Source organism: Zootermopsis nevadensis, unplaced genomic scaffold (assembly GCF_977971745.1).
Source record: "Zootermopsis nevadensis isolate Lab colony 2312 unplaced genomic scaffold, Znev_1.0 Znev_ptg000028l, whole genome shotgun sequence".
In the NCBI taxonomy this organism is placed as follows: domain Eukaryota; kingdom Metazoa; phylum Arthropoda; class Insecta; order Blattodea; family Termopsidae; genus Zootermopsis; species Zootermopsis nevadensis.
The window spans coordinates 11316372-11341368 of record NW_028259160.1 but is presented as its reverse complement, the minus strand read 5'-3'; the positions used below and the strand labels follow the sequence as shown (position 1 = coordinate 11341368).

The 24997-nt window shown below is 37.3% G+C and overlaps 3 protein-coding genes across 8 annotated transcripts in view; 2 read left to right on the top strand and 1 right to left on the bottom strand.

Moving 5' to 3' along the window:
• Positions 1-833: 833 nt before the first annotated feature.
• Positions 834-18246, top strand: LOC110834765 (uncharacterized). 6 transcript variants are annotated; one of them, XM_022074239.2, is made up of 19 exons: positions 841-1020; positions 1660-2055; positions 2749-2846; positions 3231-3275; positions 3369-3492; positions 4049-5561; positions 6561-6644; positions 7075-7173; positions 7578-7696; positions 8451-8551; positions 8814-9530; positions 10334-10556; positions 11549-11715; positions 12070-12193; positions 12544-12668; positions 13166-13279; positions 13858-14099; positions 16415-16619; positions 17701-18246. In XM_022074239.2, the coding sequence occupies exons 1-19, from the start codon at positions 1010-1012 to the stop codon at positions 17853-17855; spliced, it is 4662 nt and encodes a 1553-aa protein (XP_021929931.2). In that variant the 5' UTR covers positions 841-1009; the 3' UTR covers positions 17856-18246. The 6 variants fall into 6 exon arrangements, with proteins under 6 accessions (XP_021929937.2, XP_021929935.2, XP_021929931.2 ...); XM_022074242.2 differs by lacking the exon at positions 841-1020 and adding an exon at positions 1065-1083; XM_022074240.2 differs by lacking the exon at positions 841-1020 and adding an exon at positions 1312-1554.
• A 1027-nt stretch (positions 18247-19273) lies between these two features.
• Positions 19274-24997, top strand: part of LOC110834781 (uncharacterized) — a 45174-nt gene continuing 39450 nt past the window's right edge. The window contains exon 1 of the mRNA XM_022074281.2: positions 19274-19373. The gene's annotated coding sequence lies outside the window, so the exon portion shown is untranslated. The remainder of the gene's footprint in view (positions 19374-24997) is intronic.
• LOC110834743 (uncharacterized) lies at positions 19367-23695 on the bottom strand. The gene is made up of 5 exons (XM_022074192.2): positions 22843-23695; positions 22068-22167; positions 21707-21808; positions 20776-20931; positions 19367-19948 (listed from the first exon to the last, which is right to left on the bottom strand). The coding sequence occupies exons 1-5, from the start codon at positions 23688-23690 to the stop codon at positions 19892-19894; spliced, it is 1263 nt and encodes a 420-aa protein (XP_021929884.2). The 5' UTR covers positions 23691-23695; the 3' UTR covers positions 19367-19891.

The following is a 24997-nucleotide window of genomic DNA, read 5'->3' as shown; positions in this document are numbered from 1 at the left end:
GGTGTCATTGAATATATGTCTTCTACGTTAGAAATAGTTTATTTCAAACCAGTATACGTATATTTATCACAAAACCAGCCGGCACGATAATCACCAGATTCTGAACAAGAAATACATGAGTTTGCTTACATTTTATGACAATGTATTAACGATACTAATTACTATCGCAAAAATCAGTATCAGATATATTAATTTCTTGTTATTTCAAATTCACAAGTTGGGTATGAGGATGGCAGCTGTATAGCGGGACTACTGTAAGTACACTGTCGCTGTGTAAAGATGTCACGAGAGTCTCCAACCAAACGCAATTCTGGGTTCCTTATGGCCCCATCAGGGCGCTGCTGTGCGTTGTGTTCGCAAACCACAGGAAAACCGGATGTTATGTTACATATTTTAAACGAAAGGCGGATGAATGCACTTTGATATGTCAGAGAGAGTAAAATAAACAAGGAAAACACATTGTTCTGATTTGATCCTAACTGCATGGTGCCTTGTGCAGACTCTATGACATACACAGAATACTGTCGAAATGAGAAAAGCTGTGTGTAACAAATTTTGTCATGGGAACCATGGAAGTCAATTGAGTTTGAATCGTTTCACATGAGGTAACAGGTCTCCTACAAAACCCTATTCCGAAGGACAAGGTTTATTGTTCGGGGTTTTCCTTCCCCTGGGTAGGTGTTATCACACGGGGGAGGACCCGAAGCTGAAATCGACACAGGTGTTTCTCCTTGTAGTGAGAATATCCCCAAAGAGAGTTCTCACCGGCTACCTATATTGTAACATGCTGTAAATAGATTTCTTAACTATAAATAGTCAATGACCTAATTCGTTTGCACCAAACCATCAGTTTCAACAAACTGTAAAATTGTTTACATATTTTATTAATCCGCAAATATTATCTTTGGTCTCAACCATATCGTTAAAGCACCGTTACGTACTCTGTGGCTAGTAGTGTTGTGGGAAGTAGGAATGAGGGAAGTGTGTTTATAATACTGATTACACTTATATGAAGAAAGGGTAAGAAGAATTTTTCGGATCCTCTTTTAAGCAAGATCTACCGTGTGGCGTTTAATGCAAATTGTATATGAATTTGATTTAGGTTAATAAGTGTCGATGTTGAGATTAAATGTTTCGTGCTTACAAGTTCAGACTTGTTAAATAAGGATGTATTTAGTTACATATCTTTTGTGCTACGATTTTGCCGGTGGCAGTTATATTGTACTCATTAATTAACGTTGGAATTTATCGGCTTAAAGAGTTCAACCCGCCCCTAACACTTTGTAATATGATGTAGCACAGTGCACGACTGTAATCTTGAGATTGCAAGGAATGCAAGAAATCCGTAGCGTTAAAGGCAGACGCCATCTTTCCTCCTCACCCCGCTAGACTCAAGATTACAGTCATAGACTGTATAAGGGCCTATGTTTGGCAATTCAGGTCTATGGGAGCTGGACTTGAAGCTAGAAAAATATATATTTGAATCAGTAAACCCATACATCGGACGTAACTATACTGACGGGCCTTCATATCTGTGAATGATGCGTTCTTGTGGTGATTGTGAATAGCAAAATTCACTAATAAGATTATGGACTCTAGTATACATTTATATATGCATTCTGTTCATGAATTATGCATTGCTATTATCTCTTTTCGCAGATTTTACACTTACACTGATGCAGGAAAGTTATCAGTGACAGTGGCTAAAGCAGAAACAGAATGCAAGACTGATTTTCAGGAACAAGAGGATATAGGTGTCACAGTTGAAGAATATCAAGAGCCACCTATTATATCTCAGGACATGGAAGAAAAGTTACCAGGGAGACAGATTAAAGAAAAAGTGGATGGCAGTAGTGACAGTCAGAGGACAGAATGTATGGATATTAAACTGCTAGAACCTCCAGTTACATTTCGGGATATTGCAGAAGAGGTTCCAGTGGCACAATTGAAACAAGCAGTAGAGGACTGTAGTGATAATCAAAGGAAAGAATGCAAAGCCGCTGAGGAAGCTGATGAAGATGGTAGTTCACAAGAGACTTGTTGTAGTGAATCAAGGTAATGCAACTGCAAAATGTTCAAGCCACTGGGAGGATCCCAGATAGATTACATTTTTAAACAGTTTTTATATAAAAATATTCATTGTTGATGTCAGGGAATGATCACACAAATTTGTATTTTCTCACCAAAGAATGACTAGCAAATGAGTAGTCTCTTTTGTTTCTGAAGGTACACTCACTCAATTCCTGTCCAAGCACATAAATCAGATTTCTTACTGTGTGTGTGTAAAGTTACTTTGCAGTGTTCATTCATTGGCTTATTATTTTGTCTGTATTTTGGCAAGAATCTGACTAGCTGAGTGACTGGGCTTTTTAAAAACTGCTCCATGAATTTAATAAATTAGCAGTTTTTTGCTTTTCACACATTGTGAAGGTACAGTCTAAATTTCACTTTCATGCTAAAAGAAAATATTCATTCACTAATAAAGTTTGCCATGGCATTTGTTATCTTCTCTTTGCATCTTACTGAAGAATTATAAGCCTCATGCTGTGTGTTCAAGGCATTAAGTTATATATTCTTCTGCTGCTTTATATTTGTGCATATTAACTTTCAAGTTTTCTGGACCCTGGTCTTAAATTTAGCTTGGAAACTGCCCTGTGATTTTAATTGACCACAACGTATACTCCTTGTCTTCTGTAGTGTTGAATGGGGCAAGTTAATTTTCCTGTCCTGTAATTTTTCCTGTTACAGCTTCCAAGAAATTTATTCCACAGTAAACCAGAATGTTCATATAGTACTTGCATCTGACAGTGAGAGTCACACACTGTCTGAAGGAACTGGAAATTTGGGTAAGTCCAATAACATTGTTATTTTTTTCTGTACAGAATTTACTGTTTACAAAAAATTTCATTGAAAGGGTTGGCTTCTTGATATATAAATAGAATTGTATGTTAGATTCTTCTTAAAAACAAGAAATTAAAACTCTTGTGATGTGTGATCTGAAGCTTTTACAGCAACTAAGTATAATGAAATCTTCTCAGGCTACCAGCCATGTCAGGTGGTTTAATGGAGAAAACACCAATAATCTGAGAACCATCTTCATCCTCATGGTACTGCAGTACTTGACATGGCTGGTAGCTCAAGAGGAATTCATTATAGAACTCTGCCACGACTTTCTCTGCCAAGTAAGTGATGCTTATAATATCTTTAAAACTATATTTTTATTTTTGTAGGGGGAATCAGCCAAGCCACCACAGTTGATGTTGCTGATCTTGAAGGTGAGAGCTATCTGTAGATTTGAATTTCTGAGAAACATTTTTGAGTTATGTACAGAGTCATACTTACTAGCATTTTTTATTCTTTTCTTTAAGCATTGACATGTTCAGAAGCTGACATATTTGCCAGTCAAAGTTATCAGGATACTGAGGTTTCAGGACAGTCATCAGACACAGTTGCTGATTATTGTGACTTTGTTAAAGGATCTCATATTGGGAGGTAAGAGTCCAGTGGAATAATGAATGTTGATTTAAAACATAGGTTTTTAATTTTTATGGGTGTTTGTTTAGGATTGAAAAAGGCTTATGAACACGTGAAAAATGTTGATGTTTAATGGTGTTTGGTCATTTTTTATTGGACCATGTTTTTTTTAATGTTCCTTGATTTTTCTTGCCTCTCCATCTTTAATACTTATAAGAGGAACTATAGGGTGATTGAAAAGTCCCTGTGCACAAGTAATAATGATGGTGAACTTTCTTGTTACAAGTGTTTGTCGAGGTCATACATTTATATGACATCAGTGAGGGCATATGTGTACAGAGGAAGTTTTGAATCACTCTGTATTACCTAACTCCTTGAAGCTGAGTCCTCCGTAAGAAACTGATGGTTATTTAACTGCCAGTAATTTCCCACCTTGTATGGAATCAGAAAGTTCATTACTGAACCCATTACCATCCATATATTATACCAGTATTTGTAGACTAAAAGATTCTGTGGATAAAAGACTTTGAGAAACGTTCTTTTAAAACATTAATCTTTGTGTGTTTTATTTCAGCCAAAGTTTAATTAAATCAAGCACAGCATTGTCAATGGATCAATTGCAAGATCGCAGCAGCAATCTTGAAACATCACTTGTGAAGTTGACAAGGAAACGTAAGCATGACAAATCAGACTTGTCCGACCCTTTGAACAAATTACAACGTATTGCTGAGGAGGACAAAGAGGGCGTTCATGTAGGGCAAGTGAGCTACTTGAAGGAAGGGTCTTCACTTTGTGTTGGTGTTCTTCCTTCCTCACCTGCAGCTTCAACTAGTACTGATGATGTGGCAAAGCATAAGTCCACTGTACCAGTGGTGTCCCCTACTAAAGTAACCCTGAAAGAGAAAGAAGTACAGATTAGTCCAACAGCAAACAGACAACATTCGATAGTTCTGGCTTCACCCAAGGCAAGCCGTAAACTAATTTTTGAGACAGAAGTAGAGAGACAAAAACCTGAGTTCGTTCTTGGTCGTACCAGTAGCAAAGAGAATATAATCAAAACTGAATCTAAGACTGATAAGAAAGAGGAAGTACATAGTATAACTGCTGCTCCATCTATGCCAAGTACTAATGATTCGAGTCCTGAAATTGAAATACTAAACAGCAAGACATCAAGGCAGAGTATTGAAGTGGTATTTGTAAGCTCACATTCTCATGATTCAGCGAAAATCAGTTCACACCGTGAAATACATTCAGGAAGGAAGAGATCGTCAGGGGATGCTTTGGAAGTGGTTGACATTGAAGATGATGCATGTAGAGGGAAGGGTGTTGACACTGAAGCAGAATGTTCTGATGATGAATTGTTCCTTCACCTCTCACCTTCACCATCCCAAAAGTCTGTGGATCTTGTATCTAGGCCAAATAAGCATGGCAGTTCTCATTCAGCATCAGTGAGTGTTGATCATCTTAGCTATTCATCTTACAAAAGCAGCAATGCAGCTTCCTTGAATTCAGGTTCTGTAAGTGAAAAGGAAATGTCAAATGTCAAAAAACAGGATAAGAAGCTTGTTTCAGGTGGTTCTAGTTCAGAAAGACCTTCTATATGTACAATTCAGGAAGCAGTAATAGAAGAAGAATGTGAAAAGACTTCACACATCCAGAGCAGCGGAAGTTCTGTGTATTCAGAACACACAAATGGCTCTTGCAGTGTGACACGGAAGAAGATAGATATGCCATTTTCTTTTACTAAAAATGACATTGTTTCTCCTGAGGGTTCACCTAGTGTTACAGATTCTTTTACAACCTTCAGTAAAGTGAAAGATGTAGCTCAGATTTTGTCAGTAGTACCAAGTCAGCCTGTGGCTTCAGTTGGTAGTGAGAGTGAACTTAGAATATCTAAAAGAAAAAGGAATAATGGAAAGGATGATATTCCAGTTGTTAGTATAGTAGGAAGTGATAGTGAAAGTGATTGCTATTCTACTCCATCAGAAGAACAAAAGAAGGCAAGGACTGAGAATGGTGATGTGATGAATGGACTCGAGGACACTCCCATAATTTTATCTCAGGAGCCCACAACTGTTCTTCAAAAGGTAATTTATCAGTTATATCATTGTTTTTATTAACACATGACTGTATTGTACTTTGGCCACTTTCTTTGTATGTCAGACCACTCTGAAGAAAGCAGATGTGAATACTGAATTCATCTGACTCTGAGAAGTTCTCACCTTTAAGAGAACCCCATAAAATCAGAAGCTTAAAAATAAAAATATCCACACTAGGTCTTCTTTCCACCTACCACTTAACCAATTTGCTACTGGCAAGTTCCCCCCCCCCCCCCCCCCCACACACACACACACACACAAGAGTAATATTGGCCTGCGACCACTCACCCCTTTCTAGTGTTGAGGTTGAGAATGAGTAGGAGCTATACCTCCTCCCCTCTAAGTGCCAACATAGCCATGTAACAGGATGATGTGTGAGGCTGACTGCTACCCTTCTCTTATCTTTTTCCAATTATAATCTTGTACACTTGTTTTGATAATGTATTTTCTCTAAACTGCACAGTTGTTGATTCATTTTGCAAATTCAGTTGTCACAATTTAAATAGCTATTTATGGAACTGGTATAGTATTGTGAATGTCTCATTATTATATATTCATATTCACACCGAACACAGCAATGATAAGTGTAACATTCTCTTCTCTCTTATAATAATCTGACTGTATTCAGCAATTGGAAACTGTATGGTGCTAAACTAATTGCGGCAAGTCAAAAAGTGTTCATGTCTTACAGACTGAGGGATTCAGACAGTAGCACAGCATGGTTTCCCTTAAGTGGTTACAAATTTTTCAGTGTGCTCTTTTTTAATTTAGAATGTTTTAAAGAAATAAATTTCCTTAGCAAGCAAGTTTAGTTAGTATTTTGTAATGTATAGTCATCAAAACGTCTCTTCAAGTAACGTCTGTTCATAGCTAATTCTGTCTTAGGTGATATAGTTAAACTGTAAGGTTAAGTGCTAGAAGGTTATAAGTTAGAAGTATTCCATGGTAGGTAATCATGAGGTAAGTTTGTGGTTTCTTTTTCAACAGGGAATCATAGGTGTATATTCTACACCACAGACGGACCAGGCGATCATACCAGTCAAAGAGTCCAGTGCAAGCAGCATTGAACAGGTAATTAAGGGAGATTACAGATTTATAGCATGAATTGAATTCTTCTTGGTATAAGTGTAGTAAACATCTCACGTAATTTGTTTGTAGTGAGTATAAATATCTCACTTACTATTTTAAACTTTTTAAAATTTCTGCAAAGTTTTATTTTTTGCAGCAGAGAAAGTTTGGGATGTGGTATTCTGGGTTATGATGTAGTTTTATAGGACATTACCAGTTTTTTGAAGGAACCTGCCACATCCTACCCTGAAGATGGAGAAGATAGATTCTTTTGAGTCTTGTAACCTATTACCTCCATCATCTAGCCTGAAAATGTAGGCAGTAGGTTCCTCCAAAACGTTGGTAACCCCCTATAAAATTATACAGAAGTTAACATTCAAAATAGATGAGATTTACATCAGAATTGTGCAGTGGTCTTATTTTCATTTTTAAGGATTCTACGCATGGAAGTGAAACTGAATGGGAAGTTATCCTGAAAGTTAGAGTAAAGCACATTAAGCAACATGATAAGGATGTCTACAGGCTGCAACAGGTGAGGAACAGATTGTTATGCTGAGATATCTTAGGGTTGATCACTGATGGTTTTGGCCTTATGCTGAATATATTGGATTTAATTTAATTTAATTTAATTTTGGCTGTGAAATTATGTTTGTGGACCTAAAAATATGGTTATATACAACATGAACCCATCCTAATTTGTATCTTCAGTTGTTTTTTATTGTGTTTTCAGTAGCTACAATGTAGTATAGCCTCAGATGTGCAGTTTGATTGGTAATGCTGTTAGAATGATTAAAAATATGTAAATGGCTCTCATATCCATTATCCATAATAAATATAAAGTGTAAGAAAAGTGGAGAATAAGTCAGGCATGGTGTAAATTTTTTTAAGGTGACAGTGTAGTAAATATGTTTTAATATTTAAATATGTTTATTTTAGTGTGAAGATATTACAGAAGATCTTACTCATTTTACTACTAGAAGACTCTCTGATTGTTCTTCCTTTGGTGGTTTGGGTGATGTATCTTCCAAGAACACTTCTCCTAGTAGTACAACAAGGTCTGCTAATCATGAAATACATGCATGATGCCTGGTAATTTAGATTGCTTTTAAAAAGTGATTTGCATGCTTTTAAATGAATTATATGGTAATTGGATCCAGTCTTTGGCCAAATTTAGGTGCAGATTATATATCTAGATTATCTGTGTTGTGATTTACCACTTAGGAAGGTTGAGAACTATGAGAAATATAGTAATATGGTTAAATAAAGCAAAAACTGATGATATTATTACAGAGACTATGTTTTTCCATTATGATGCATATATATGGTGTAGAAAAGTATTTGTTGGTTTCAGTTTATTACAGTAGAAAGAATTTGGTATGGTCATACATGTGTGCAGTATGAAGATGACCATATGCCCTATATGAATTTGTGAAGGTTGCTATGTTCTGAGTTGCTGAGCCATGTAGTCTGGTAGAAGTTTCCTGAACCGTGTACCACTTACATTATGAAAACATGTTTTAGGAATGCCTCTTCTCACTTTGTCAACCTTGCATTGTGTTATATGTATAGTCTAGCTTTATGTACGTCATAGCACACTGATTATGGAAAATTAATTACTTTTGCATTATATATTTTTCTTTATGTAGTTATATTTTCTGCTACATTTGTCAGCTTTCCTGTGTCTCTGAGTAGTCTTTGATCTCAGAAAGTTCAGTTTTATTCTGTGTGTTGTGAGGGTGATTCAGAATTTCACTAGTCTGTTCTTACAGATTTGATGTGATATAAGTATAGAGCATTTTTTATGTGTAGTGGTCCTGGTCCGTTTGCATTACCACCAAGCAGGATGTCATCATTTTCCACGACATCCAGCAGTTCAGTGTCTTCAGGAAGCAGTTCTGTTATACACAGAGGTAAATGTTATCTTTTTCTGTCTATAACTTCTGGTTTCAGCTACCTCAGGATTTCTCCTAGTTAGTAAAGAACAATGTAACCTCTTCACTTATTGACCTTGGTTAATCTTATCTGTGGTTGCAGTACTTTTGCAATTGAAGATAATCCAGCTGGTTATTCACAAATGTCATTTTCTATTGCAAGTGATTACTCTGATATTTGGTTAAGAACTTTTAGTTTTGTAGTGTAATTAATGTTTATTCAACTTCTTTTATGTGTTAGCTATGGGATATAAACATGCTATGGATAGAGGTCCATTTGTAATGCCACATAACCCTTGTCCGAAGATATCTAGGGACCGATCATTTCGAAGTGAAGACATTCTTAGTGGAATTTGGCCAAGCACTCACAGCTCTCTTGTAGAGGGTATGGAAATTTTGGAAAGAGTTATTGTCATCTCCCATCCAGAGAGTTCTGAGAGAGTGCAGGGAGGAAGTACGAAAGCTGATAGAAGTGACAATGGAAGAAAAGTTGATGTCCAAAAGCTAAGTGATATATCTGTATCAGAAGATGGTCTGGTAGTTATGGAAAGAACAGATGCAGGAAGTACCAACCTTGCAAATAGTAATGCAATATCAGTTTCAGCAAATGTCTTGAAGGAAACACCAAGAAGTACAGTAAAACAATTAAAGGGGGGCCGATCAAGATCTTCAGTAAAGAAACGTTCCATATCACTTTCATTTCCAAAAGAGAAGGAAAAGGAAACTGTAAATCAGGAAAACGATGTTAGTGAACTTACATGGAGTGTTGAGAGGAAGAGCAAGAGAGGGCAACAGACTCCTGTACAGAACAAGACACCAGTTACGCCTTCTGTGCAGGAAGCAGTAACTCCTACTCCAATGTCAGAAATGAAGGGGAGTTCAGATAAGGTCCTAAGGAATCTTCCTGGAACTCTTGAAGCTTCATCTGCAGTATTATATGGCAGTCACCTGAGGCCTGGTATGTTAAATGTTTACTTATTGGAATGTTTTGAACATGATTTTCTGAATAGGATAACCTAATAAGTTAATATCCTGGAGCATGTTCCTTCTTATGAATCTTACTGTTACTTAGTGGTTCAAGGAAGTCTATACCTTCTGTGAAACCCAGAGGTACATTACTATGTTCAGAGGGGTCCACCATGTACCCTGTCCTGATTCGGTTTAATCCAGTGTAAACCCTCACATCCTGTCTCTTTTAGATTCATTTGGAACTTTGGTTGCAAATTATTTAGATTATCCGTATTTCCAACTCCTTTTGTCCAAGATGCATTTTTGAAACCATGTTCTTGAAACATCTTTGGAATAGGTTATAATATTCTTATGTGTTATTGAACACACTTTAAATTTAATAATTATGTTGTTATTTTTATAGTGTTCATTTAATTGAACATCTGATTGTGTGAGGCTGGTATAACACTAAGATGGCTGTCTCCTGGGTTGTAGCTCTGTGTAGTCTGGTAGAAGTTTACCAGCATTTCAGAGGTACTTGCTGCCTCCATCATCAGGGTGATGAGTAAATTGTGCGCGTGTAAGAACCAGTCAAGTTAGAGCCTAGGCTGGACCAGTGGGGAGTAGAGTCAGGATTGGATGAGGGCCTGGGAGCGAGTAAGAGAGAGGGAGATATGCTACACCCTGGCTAGCAGCAGGGGGAAGGGCATGAAAGAGTGAGAAACTTCTACCATACTACACAGTTCTACAACCCAGAAGACAGCCATCTTCACTCTCATCACCATGGAAACCTTGAATCCTACTGTTTCACAGGTGCCCCTGTGTTTGCAAGATGGATAGACAAAAATTATTATTCTGGTGTGCTAAAAGAGCAAAATAAGGATGGACGTTGGATGGTGGTGTTTGATGATGGAAAGGACAGGTTATTAGTGGAAGACTTTATTATTGTGGTGGACATATTATCCAAAGGACAGCTAGTGTATGCCCTAGCTGAAGATGAAGATTATATGTCGGGGATTATTGTAAATGTTCGAAAGTAAGTTCTTTTATCCAGTTCTTTAAGTTTTATATAAGGTGTATTTAGTTATTAGTGAGAAATTTTATTATGACTAATACCATATTTCATCATATAATTTCTGCTGTAATGTATAATTTGTACTATTCTTTTTATTTTTAAATTAAGAAGAAATCTTACATATTGAAGATTATCATCAATAAGTAGTGTTATACCATCATTTGACAGGAATAGTAGCAGATCTAAAGAATTTCAAGTTAACAGCTGGGTATTTATTGTCTGCTGTGTGGTTTGGAGTGTTTTGTGTCATATGTCAGATATTTTTTATGATTTGTTTTTAAGAAATTTAATGATGTTGGATATGAGCTTCATGAGTAGTAGTGGACCAGTATGGATCCAAATTAGATTTTCCATTACTTATTTTAGTGTAGACCTTGAATATAAATATCATCAGATTACATTAAGTAGTTTTTGAAATGAAACAGAGACTGATAAACCTTCTCTAAAAACTTACAAGCCTGATTTCCTTCATGTGCATCATTGCCACTGGTACACATTCTGACCACATTAAAATTGCTTTATAAAACCTCAAAATTTATGCCACCACATTTGTAGTTTTTAGTGGAAAAAAGGCATTTTTCCAGAATATGTGGGTATTTGCATGATGTGTCTCCAATGGTTTTTTCTTATCACCAAGTGGAAATCAGAATATAGGTTGTGTGTGGCTGTCATATTGAGAACTGCACTAGTGTCACTCTCACACCTTGAATGCTCATGGGGCAACCAGGTTTGTATTGATGACATGAAATTTTAAAAGTATTAAGGTGGAGTGGCTTCTGTAATAACTTTATGTTCATACGAAGTTTTATTAAATCTGTTGAGTAGTTCAAACATTACGATGGAAACTGCTTGATTTGATACAGCTTGTATTGGCTTCGTGACATGAAAATTGACATTTGCATCTGCTTCTCACTCCAGTGCAAGAAGTATGTATTTATTGTGCTTATTTTCAGAAAGCATACTGATGTTATGTATTCTGTGGAATTGGATAACGGAGTTTTTGTTACTGTGTCTCGATCATCATTGTTTATGACTGAAGACCAAGCCAAGATCCTGAGAGAGACTGTACTTACAGCATCACCTATGATGAGCACTCATCGTATGGCAGATGTCAGTTTAGGTGAGAGCAGCTTTTCCTATTGCTAAGATTCTGACCAGATTGTATTTGGTCATGTATGTGTCCCTATTTGTGTCATTCATCACATCGACTCAAGATGATGGAGACAGTCTCCTCAATACTTGAAAGTAGCTACATTTTCACATAGCTCGTCCCTCAAGAATGTGTTATTGTAGTTATTATGTGTTTTGTAGATACACAGAGCTGTTTAACACTTTTGAAGTATTTCTCTTGCAATTTGGAGAATAAAAGTCTTTTGAGCATGTTATCTGATGTGTAATATTGAAGATTTTACCCCATTTCTAAAGGAATGTTGGATTCAGTATACACTAATTTTCTTCTTTATTTACTATTTAGATAATGTGCTAGAAGGAAAACGAAGCAGATTTCGCGGCAGGGACGTAAAGAATAAATTTGATTCTCCTGGTGTGTCTGGTGAGTCAAAGGCTACACCTAAGAAAAAGGCTTATAGTCCTTCTTTGTAAGTAAACCTTTACATATTTTTTTATTCAGATATGAAAATTGGCATGTGATAAATTTATCATAAAATTGGTAGCTTTGAATGTGAAGTTTTTATGTATCCCCATATTTATCTGACTTAAGGATAAGATGGCCCCTTTCACAGTGGAAAATTTTGATAGGAAAAACAGTTTCCTTCTTCAGATCAAATTCTCAGGTACAGTTCTGTGGCATAAATATAATTTTCCTCTCATAATGATATATTTTCAGTTTACAGAATGCCTTTTTTAATAAAAATTTTCTAGTGGTATGATCAAAAACTAGTCTTCAAGAGTCTTAATTCGAAAAAGGAGACAAATTTAATCTTTACAGAACAGAAAGTGACACAAGCTCTGCAATTGAAGATGTTGATGGTGTGGAACGAGAGAGTTTGGGTCGTGAAATCAAGTTCAGGAAGGTGAAGGGTCAGGGCAGGATGGCTCCTAAGAAGAACTGGGGTAAGCATCAAGGCATCATAGTGACCAAGAAAATAGTTTCCAGCTAAAGTATAGAGGACATCAGTGTTGATATAAAACCACAATCCATATTCAAGGACAGTCAGATAACAATTTGGTTTGGAATAAGGTTTGTCCATTTGTTCTGTTCAGTGGCCAATTATAATTATTTATCTGATACGTAGTCTCCTTATTTTATTTGCATTATTTTTTGTTTAACTGTCACTTTATCTGAATTCATGATTTTTGCACTATATTACTTTGTAGTCACATCCACTCCAAACAGTTTATCAAAGTATTTTATAGAGGTTCGCCACTTCAAACAAATTGGATGGTATATAAAATCCTAAAATTTGAAGGCTTGTGGATCTTTCTTTTTCTTTCTCTAGAAATGCTGATAAGTACTGATAGGTATCTGGTATGTTCATTATTTGGACTGTAGTTTCCATAAGCAGCTTTTGAGTAACAGTATTATTCGTATTGCTGTATTTTAATTTCAGATATTTTGATGGGGCCCATACCTCCTGAGGGCAGCAAGATTTTTGCTGGAAAGTTTTTTCTTTTGACACGCAGTGATGTGAAACAAAAGTATTCAAGCAGGACTGATTCAGAAGGTAATTGTCACCCTTTAATTTTCAGAGTGTTTTAATGTGGCAATCTGCATTTTTGGCTTAGAATTTTGTACCAAACATCATCCATCTTTCAGTGTCATAGTTTTTCAGGAAGCTCCATTTTTTAAAATTCCCTCCTTTGTGCACTGTACAAGCTAATTTAGGCCACAATGAATTACTTGTGTCCTGGTTCCTTGGATGGGAAGACAAGTATAAATGAAGATGAGCTTTCATTTGTAATTAAATTAGTTTAATGTGTGAGAAAAATTTATTATAAAAATGCTATTTAAAACTGCAGGTGTTGTGTCATAGCAAAGAAGCACACATGTATGAATGTTTCAAGAGAGTTTGTAACTCCAAAAAATATTCATAACTTTTAAATTAAAATGGAATCCTACCTTTACATTAAAACGATACCCAGTATCTTCATTTTTCACAAACGATTAAAATGTACACACATATCAAATTGTTTTGTTTATAATTTGTTTTTATTGTTATTAATTTAATGCATTTTAATTTATACACCTTGTCTTAGAATTTACTTTCATTTTTTCTTCTGGCTTTGTGTTTCTTTCTTTCAGCAAGTCAGGGAACAGATTATGATGATGATACATCTACCATTTCATTCAGTAAATCATATTTAACTGATCAAATAACAGCTGGAAGTGGAAAATTGTGCAGTAGATTTGAGGATGTTCCATCAAACAAGTATGATTCATGCTATCTAATAACTGACAGGCCGAATCAGACGGCAAAATTTATCCTGTGTCTTGCGTATGGAATTCAGATTGTTTATCACACGTGGGTCACTGAGTGCTGTATGGTAAGTGGGATGGATATTAAAGATATAGATTTTTACAATATAAATGTATTTGCAGTTTTGAAAGGTTTGTGGCATTGGCAAAGTGTCATTAAAGGGGAATTATCTTGGAAGTTGTCCATTGTCTGGCAAAAAATATGTATGTACATAGTGAAGATTTCTGTCTTCTGGGTTGTTGCGCTGTGTAGTCTGGTCGATGTTTACCAACGTTTCAGAGGTCATACTGTCTCCGTCATCAGGGCAATGAGTATGAAGATTTCTGTCTTCTGGGTTGTTGCGCTGTGTAGTCTGGTCGATGGTTACCAACGTTTCAGAGGTCATACTGCCTCCGTCATCAGGGCGATGAGTATGAAGATTTCTGTCTTCTGGGTTGTTGCGCTGTGTAGTCTGGTCGATGGTTACCAACGTTTCAGAGGTCATACTGCCTCCGTCATCAGGGCAATGAGTATGAAGATTTCTGTCTTCTGGGTTGTTGCGCTGTGTAGTCTGGTTGATGGTTACCAACGTTTCAGAGGTCATACTGCCTCCGTCATCAGGGCGATTCTTAGTATGAAGATTTCTGTCTTCTGGGTTGTTGCGCTGTGTAGTCTGGTCGATGGTTACCAACGTTTCAGAGGTCATACTGCCTCCGTCATCAGGGTGATTCTTAGTATGAAGATTTCTGTCTTCTGGGTTGTTGCGCTGTGTAGTCTGGCCAATGTTTACCAACGTTTCAGAGGTCATACTGCCTCCGTCATCAGGGCGATTCTTAGTATGAAGATTTCTGTCTTCTGGGTTGTTGCGCTGTGTAGTCTGGTCGATGTTTACCAACGTTTCAGAGGTCATACTGTCTCCGTCATCAGGGCGATGAGTATGAAGATTTCTGTCTTCTGGGTTGTTGCGCTGTGTAGTCTGGTCGATGGTTACCAACGTTTCAGAGGTCATACTGCCTCCGTCATCAGGGCGATGAGTATGAAGATTTCTGTCTTCTGGGTTGTTGCGCTGTGTAGTCTGGTCGATGGTTACCAACGTTTCAGAGGTCATACTGCCTCCGTCATCAGGGCGATGAGTATGAAGATTTCTGTCTTCTGGGTTGTTGCGCTGTGTAGTCTGGTTGATGGTTACCAACGTTTCAGAGGTCATACTGCCTCTGTCATCAGGGCGATTCTTAGTATGAAGATTTCTGTCTTCTGGGTTGTTGCGCTGTGTAGTCTGGTCGATGGTTACCAACGTTTCAGAGGTCATACTGCCTCCGTCATCAGGGCGATGAATCGCCCTGATGACGGAGGCACAGCACAACAACCCAGAAGACAGAAATCTTCATACTCACCGCTGTGAAAACCTCAAATCTTAAATATGTATATAGTGCTTCAGCTCTGTCTCCATCTATTGGTAGAAGAAAAGCATTAAGTATACTCAGTTAAAAGGGCTAGTTTTATCTAATGGATCTTCCAGAGTATTTTTTTTATTGAGATAGAGTCAGCCCCCAAAATGCTGTGATTATGTTTTATTTATTTGGATGATGGACATTGTCCAACTGAATTTTACTTACAGCTATAAATCATTTGTTAAGGCCACTTCTTTGTTACACGAGGGGCAGTCAAAAAGTTCCCGGAATTGTGGTATAGCACAGTAATGGTAGGACATATGGCAATGCTTACCTAATCACCTTCAAAGTAGGACCCTTGCGCACACACACACTTGCTCCATCGATCCTGCCATTGTTGGAAGCACCGGCGGAAGGCTTCGTTTGGAATCTTCCGGAGTTCGGCGGTTGCATTCGATTTGATGTCCTCCATGGTTGCGAAACTCGCCCCCTTGTGGCCCATTTTCAGAGTAGGGAACAGCCAGAAGTCACTCGGAGCTTGATCCGGAGAGTATGGTGGTTGGATGTTGACGGGAATGCTTTTCTCGGCGAGGAATTGCTGCACAACCAGCGATGTGTTGAATGTGATGGCTGAACTCCGGAAGATTCCAAACGAAGCCTTCCGCCGGTGCTTCCAACAATGGCAGGATCGATGGAGTAAGTGTGTGTGTGTGTGCGCAAGGGTCCTACTTTGAAGGTGATTAGGTAAGCATTGCCATATGTCCTACCATTATTGTGCTATACCACAATTCCAAGAACTTTTTGACTTCCCCTCGTATAGTGTGCTGATGTAGATGTTTAGTTAACTGTAATGCGAATTATAATAAGTGAATTTTCTTGCTTTTAACTGGTCTTGGATATCTGAATCAGCCCACCCTAAAGTAATATAATTTTATTGTTTTATTTATAATATGAATGAAGTCTAAGAAATAGTGAACACTGCTGTAGTATGTCTTTCTTGTTTTCATTACAGACAAACATTTGTAAGCCAATTACAAATTATCTTGTACCAACTGGCTGGTCGCTGGAAAAGCGGGAATATGTGACAAAAAAGAAGAAGCGGCCGCTGGCTTCTATGAAAATTGGAGTAGTCAGTAAAACAAAATGTTTTTTAAATTTTTGGGAACTTGTGCTAAAAGGAGCAGGTGCACATGTATTTGGTATTACACCAGAAACAAGTAAGTTATTTTCTTTTCACTGTGCTTGTAATAAAGATACTGTCCACTTCATGTCAGGGATGCATTAATATATAATAGCAACACTGCTAAGTGATATTTATAGGAAATACTCAATCCTTGGTTTCATCTGCCACTGAAAATGCCACAAAATTTGGTAGAAACAGCATCAAGCAAATTTTCTTCAACGTTGATGTTACAGTGAAACACTAAAAATTAGAGGCACTTTGTTGGTATGGAATGATGACTGGGTGTGTGGACGAACTGAATAGGTGACTGGATGAAAGTAATGGGAATTGTTACATGAGCGTCTTGCTACATTTATGCTGATTTCATAAATTTTTAGATGTTCAGTTTCTGACATCTGGTCAGTAACGTGCCTTATTGATCGAATCTTTAAACCTTCAATAAATTAATTGATAACTCTTTACTCAGAGTGTTTCAACAACAGAGACTTGGGCTGTTGTTGATCATTCACTTCCTGTCCTTGACATTTTTGTCAACCAGAAGCGTTCTTGAAAGGTTTCGCCGTTAAAGTGAAAGTTGCGCTAATTTCTGAGGACTTGGTTGTTGTGCACCTAAATAATCGAACGGATGGTAAAGGTTAATTGGAAAAATTTTATACCTGAGGGATAATATATATATTCATAGTTGATTTTCACTATATCTCCATTTTGATTCTTCATACTGGATACTGGGAACGACCCGTTCTTCAAGTGCCTGAGCACTGCGGGTCCCAACTTTTCGTTGGCTCGATCGATAGATATTCGATAGGACTCCTTGGAAGAGGGATCGGCCCGTCGCAAGGCATCTACCTGTACACAGGACAGCACAACACAGAAAAACGCGGACATACATCCATGGCTCGAGTGGGATTCGAACCCATGGTCCCAGCGACCAAGCGGCACATGGCCCACACCTCAGAGCGCGCGGCCACTGCGGACCCCCAAATCTAGGTCTACATTTTGAAAACAGCAATTGTATTTAGGTTATACACTGTGTCCCATAATTATCTGTACAACTTTAACACTTAATATCCTTTGCATAATTATTTAATTACAAGATTTTTATTCTCTGCCTACAGCCATTGAAGACTTAAAACAACTGGATGTGTTGGTCTCCAATCACGCTTTTCCAGTTGATATTCAGGAGCAAGTAAAAGAACTGGGGAAACATACTGTCTCTACTGCATGGATTATACAGTGTCTTATAAACGGGACCAGATGTGCCTTCACCTGACGTCACTTTCATACAAGGCTGGATGTTTTGATGCGGTGATTGAAGTACACTTTTTAGTATTGTCACACAAGACCAAGGGTTTTAATGCAGTGATTGGTCTATACTTTTAGTACAAAATGACATGACATGAAGTAGGGTGAACTAAACTTCCACAGTACAGTGATCGACAGATAGTTGATGTGAACTTTCTTTTGTTACTTCTTATTAAGTAAAACTTGTATACACAATTTGGTAAACTTACCTTGTAGATCTGTTAGAGTAATGTTTCAAAACAAACAAAAATGTACGTTTTGTATCCATGCAGTTAAGTACTGTACCTTTTTTAATATTTTTAATATGTATCTACAAATTGTACTTTACAGTGAAAATAAACCCTATTCTTGAAAGTTAATCTTATGACGGGTGTGCGTATTTCTTACTGAGTGGACACAAGCTTGAGACTTGTTCCACTTTATGTTGGTGGTCTGACAACCGAACCTCTCCATCTCTCTCTTTCCATAACGCCTCTTCTTCGTAATTTTCTGCTTTGTTTCTTTCTGCGTGACATCTTTCATAATCTGTTGATCTCTGCCTCTTTCTTTGGCATTTTCCTTTTACTTTCAAATTCAGAACTGTCCTTGGAATTCTCTCTTCATTTATTCTTGAAACGTGTTCATGCCATATTAATTTGCCTCCAGTAGTTTATCTGTAAATTTTCTCCAATTTTTTTTTTTTTTTAAACTTATTCTCTGGTTTTCCTTCCTCTGTTCCATAATAACCTATTCCGTGCTGCCATTAGCCTTGTTCCAAGTCTCATTTTCTGCTCCAATGTAATAAGTTAATTTCTTACTATATGATTGTGTATCGTAGATGATATGCTAAAAATTAATACAATTTTGGGAAAGGGGGATCATTGGACACCCGCCAAGTACGTCAGAGAATTTAGACATCCTAGGTTCTTCCATTTTCATTGCTATTACAATTTGTTCTCAATTTACTTGGCTCCCTCCATGTTATTCATTTCACTTCTGTGATGTATCTAAATCAGTTCAGGGTTACTAAGGACTGATTTTACGTCTCGAGAAAAATGCAATGATGGGCAATCCGATGAGGATGCCACAAAATAAATTTGTATGTTTATGGTGCCATCAGTGAAGAAACCTGAAAACCACTGCCCCAGGATAATAATCTGTGCTAGGAATTCTCTTGGAATTGAGCTCTATCTACATTGAAATAGCAGTCATATTCATTGAGCCATTATAGATTTATAATATTATATAGCACTAATATTTAAAGAAAAATTACATTTCAAATAATACAATAAGAATGCCACGGTGACACTTAGGTATAAGTACGAAATTTTATAACAGCAGGTCACCATTGGGTGATCTATTTATAAGGGGTCACAGATTACTTGAAGATACGACAATATTTTCTAAGAGTAAATGTGTGTGTTTATTTTAATTGCTGTACAACAGTTTAGACGTGTGAATTTATAACTCTCCACTAAAGCAGCGTGATTTTGTTTTATCTCTTACGGTGAGTACATGAACATCATGCGCTTATCTTAGGCCTAGTCCTAGACATACGTATCTGTGTATAACCTACAAAAGATGTCTGAAATGTTGTGGGTTACACTTTCATCTCCATAATAGTATCTAATTTGACGTTTTGTCTATTAGGTGCTGGTAGTAAAGAGACAAATATTTACCTTTCCTCAGTTTTTCATAATTCAAGATATAGTCACATGGTTGCTCTACCTGAGATGCTTTTCATATCAGAATATGTTTTCTACAAGGTGTCATGTAGACAGGACGTTTTATCTAAATGACGGAATCCCCGTCAACTTTACTTTGGTACTATACCAGCTTATTGGATAACATGCATAGAACATAATCTACGATTACGTATTACTGGGTTTCTGAGATATGTTCCATATTCCAAACAGAACACGTTTCGGAAACGAGATGTTTTAGTAATCGGGTGAAAAGGAGAGAAATGTGTCGACGAGTACCTACTCAGCACAGACATAGTTTTTTCCGTTATTAACTAAGATTTCACCCTTCTTGAAGTTGTTTCAGCATAGCCAGGTATGTATAGGACGCCTTCATCAGCTGCAAAGAAAATTGCAGTTTTAATAAATCCTAAAACAAGGTGCCAATATTCGAGTTCTTAGTGATTTAGCAACGTAAGAAACGCGTAATACATTTGCAAGAACTGTCTTACTATTATTTCCACAAGTCTAATCAGTAAGCAATCTTAAGCACGAAGTTGTGTAATATGCCGAATAACTTATTTGCCTTTATTTAATTGCTACTTATTATGAAGGCAGGTTGCAGTTCTCTTGTCTCGTAGTTACAGCTTCGTTTATACATCCAATTTGTGACTATTTGTAATGAGAGAATGGTTCAGTTAGTGACAGGAAAAGTCATATAAAAGGAAATCCTACAAACATCAAACATATTACTGTTTATGTACGAACTCTAAATTTGATTGTGATTGTCATGAAATTCAATTGCGATTACCATATAGCAATACAAGACTGAAATTTGTATGGTTTGTACGTATATAATTGTTCTTTGTCTGTACGGAGACAGGAATTTCAAAACACGTCGATAGCGTATTTAAAAAGGAATTGAATGGCTGGGTATTGCAACAAATAAATGACAAGTTACTGACAAGTTAACGCGATCGCGAAAGTTGAATACGTGCGTGTACATTGCAGACATTCCAGCTTTGTGTTCTTCAGCCAGTGCTGCACTCTAGTGCTTGTGGCAGAAGTAAGCTCTAAGAACCGTAATGGTTAATGTCGTGGCCACAGTTCACCGGTCCACCTCCGTTATATGGAAGAGTTAATTTATTTTGCAATGACTACAATTTCTCATTTTATGTTGATGTTCTCTTACAACAAATGGTTGTACTGATTTCGAACGAACCATACTTCTGCGAATAGTGGCATGGACAACAAGCCGAACTGCCCTGTTCTGAGGGCAACAGGTTTCTGTCCTCTCGTGATAATCATCTGCACATGTCGCTTTGCCTTTGGCAACATGTCGTACCATCCACACTCGTAGGCTGCGTTGTGCACCTCTTCACTCTGCAATCATGATGGAAGCATTAAGCGCTTCTGAAACGTCGGTTAATATGTGCCATACTACATGACACAGCATACCGTAAGATAGTAATTTTCACCCTCAACGTATCAATTCAGAATTGTTTAATTATGTTTTTTACATGAAATAGGTTCCGAAATAGTCTGCTTTCACGTGTGGTTCATAATTAAATTGATAATCAAATAATACAGCGTTGCTACTTGGAACGTTTAAATGTAATCTGTAGACCTACATTATTTTTTAAATCGCATTCGAAGTTGATTGCAATTATACACGATGTGCGGCGCTATGTAACCTAGTTGTAATAATTTTAAGTTTCAAATGCTCCAAATACCTGTTTGCTTACCACTGTTTTATACTGTAATTAAATAAATTGGAAATGTGTTTAAATTAAATTCACCTGTGTGTGTGTGTGTGTGCGCTTTTGGGTAAAATAGAAACAAACAGTACAAGCATATCTTAGTGAGCTGGCGTAGCTCAGTCGGTATAGTGACTGGTTGCGAACGGGATTCGATCCCCGACGTGGTCAGAGGATTTTTTTTTTTCCACTAGTCTCTGCATCCAGACTGGCTCTGGGGCCCACCCAGCCTCCTATCCAATGGGTACCGGGGTGATGCTGTGACCACTTACCCCCATCTAGTGCCGAGGTCAAGGATGAGTAGGAGCTATACCTCCACTCCCCCCAAGCGCCTACATGGCGTATAGTGGGACAGCTTTGTTACAAGCCTATCTTATTCTTAAGCTTTGAATTACACATACCCGGGTAATGAGGCTGGAACCGAACCAGCAGAAAAGCCCCAATTCAAACACAGCAGTGAAGAGGTGAGTCAGCATTTGAAAAAACTTGATATTCGGAGGCATCTGCATGAATGGAACACAATTTGTTAGAAATATTATTGTTAAATAAATGTCACAAGCGAACACAATGAAAGATAGTTTTTAAACAGACTATTTTTCATGGGCAATCAAGATGTGCTTTTCCGTTTAACGGTTTGTGCGTTTTAAGTCACTCTTGAATAAGAACGTTTTACGATTTCAACAACAATTGGAATGCGTCTACAGTTTTAGTAAAACTCCCCAGCATCAAATTTTATATAAAAATGTGTTATATGGAGCTTACCAGAATGAGCTGGAACCCCAACATGCATATAATAAGCGAAGCTGTGAGAAGTTCCATGAAGAGTAGCGGACTGAGCATCTCATTGAGGTCGTTAGCGTATCTGAGAACACATAAATTTGCATTAGCAATTAATTTCATTAGATCTTTTATTTTCGTGTTACAGCAAAAATTAGGTACAAGAATAAATTCTGGATGTCTTATTAATTAGTCAGACCAATAACTGTTACAGCCTTGTCTGTCTTCTAAACTCGTTGCTGGGGACTACGGGTCGAGGCTCGTTGTCTAGGCAGTTCTAAAGCAACCATGTCTGATTAGTGCGAGAAGAGTTTATTTTTAATGCTTGTGAAATAGTTGGCCTTTACACATTTCAGTTTATCAACAGCAAAATTAAGTATCTGTAGGTGTACAAGAGCGTGAAAAGTAGGGAAAAGTATTGGAAGAAACTTGTAGTAGGATGTTTCGCCACTGTGCCGTCTTTGAGGTATTTTTCCGTTATAGAGTACTGATATTTGAAAACAAAGTTGTAACGTGATCTAAGCTAGATGAATGGACGGAGAAATGTTATGTGTAAATGAAACAGAGTTACGATATGCCAGACTTCTAGATCTGATATGAAAACAACCGATTTTAAAATTATTTATGGGAATGTTAGACTGAAATTATGTAATATGTGTACGGGATTTGTGGGTGTAGACTAGATTCTTTCATATAAAGCGGTTCTTTTTAAGTTTTTAAAAAGGGCGCTTCTGCGTGGAATTAATTCGTGTGTACTTACTCAAGTAGGTTCTGGTGGTACTGAACGCATTCTTTCATATAAGATGACACTTTATTTTCGTCGTACTTGAAGTATGATGCCTTGTATTCACTGCTTCGATCTGAAAATCTTTGCTGTATATAAATCACCTCTGCAGCCTTCGTAACTACTAGCATGCTGGTGTCTGCTCCAGAACTGTCCTTGTTAACTGTATAATCCTTCTTAATTTGGTCTCGAATGTTCTGTGTGGCATTTCTCAGGGATGAAGACAGAAGTTCGAACTGAGAAGTTGTATAAATGATTAGAACAAGGTAGAAAGCATTCAAGCCGCCAATAATAAAACACCCTTCTACGAAAGTCAAAGCGACCTGGTGGATGTAAGCGAATATATTGTACGGATATACCGTTGCATCTACAGGTAACCATGCCTTCCAGATCAGAAGGCCGTGTCCTTGCTTGATGGTAGAGTTCACTAGCCCCGAAGTCAGTACTAGTGTTGGTGGTGTCAGGATCATGACGGAGGTAGTCACACATAGACTACCGAAGTATAGAATTGTGGTCGTCTTTGCCAGAGACATTGCATTCTTAATAATGGATTTTTCTTCGTGGTTTAAATTCTTTCCATGAATATAGAAGTTGTTTTCCAAATTAACTGTAAGACTTGTCATCTTTTTCCTGCGTAAGACGACGGGAATTAGCTTGGTACCGTGAAGAACTTGACAGACACAAACAAGGAGAGACTCGCTGAACTCTGCAACGTTCTCTTCTGCGAGTATCGCATGCAGATACACAGTAATATTGAAACTGAAGTAGAGTAAGATGACGAATCTCTCATAGCAACGGTAAAGGAGGTTTCCTGTTAGGCCCATATCACGCCACCATATCCCCCCAATTTTCAATAACCTGAGATTTAAAGATAAAATTTCCCTCGGATCCAGTTCGTCCAATTTCATTTCCCCCTTAGTGTCCATTTTATTTTGCTGAGCTCTGAACTGCTGTAGCAAGTGCTAGAGGCGAGTGCGTATGTACATATATTGCATGTCAAAAAGGTTGGAATTAATAATTTATATAAAGCATTATTGGTCCGTAGGCAGCCTTGTTGCTCCATTCGTATTTTCTCCTCACAATTTAAAATAAGTTTGGTTTTCGTGTATTACTGGAACAAAATCATAGTCCCTCTTTAACCACGTCGTATTTTCTTTTTTTCTGAAAGATTTTTTACGATCCTGCTGCATCAATAATCTAGTTTCATTCCACACATCGTTACTAAGCTGCTATTTTATGTTTTAGATCTGCTCTGCTACTTCAGTTTTACCATTCCTTAACTGGATACTTACGTAAAGTAATATGTGGATCCATGTAACATGTTCTTAAAATAGAGCAATGGCGAATGTGACAAGAATTTGGTTTAGTTGTTCTCTGAATGTTTATGTCGATGTTGATGTATTACTAACTTATTTGTCTTAAAAAGCAGAAAGTTTCAGAGGATGGATCTTCATTTGTCATCAGGAATAGAGATAGGGAATAACTCGGTTTTCCGAATCAAGCAGAGTACGTATTTTAATCCGGGAAAATCTGCGCGTTCGACGTCCGTTAAAAATTAAAGTTGATGGGATCAGGAAGGTGGGCGGGGTAGCGAGTAAGGAAGCATATATACTGTCCATTTTATAAACATTATTTCTCAGCGGAAATACTTTGTGGCTCGTTTTCATGTATTTATGTTCATGTCGCAATCGACTTTGTATGTAACATATTAATGGGATTAGTTTAATCAATAATTATGTGATGGGCGGAACTTGTAGCACACATGGTGATATAAATTCATGCAAGCTTTTAGTCACATTGCCTGGTTTGAAGAGAGTAGTTGGGAGATCTTGGCGTGTAAGATAAACTACATGTATTAATAGGCCCATGTATTTTAGGATTGATAGATATTTTTATTTCAGTTCCTAATAAAATTATGTGGTTTTGGTTTAATATATAACGTAAAGAGGAGAGACACTGGCTTCTTTCCGTTCCTATAGATACATTCGTTAAACCCGAGATGAGGAGTTATTTTTAGTTGAAGGCCAGGTGGGCTCATTTCGAAGTGGCATAGAGAAATATTCTTTTAAATTTTATTTAATAGCTACTGATTGTTCCCTCTGACTAAGTATACTCCAGAAGGCAACATAAT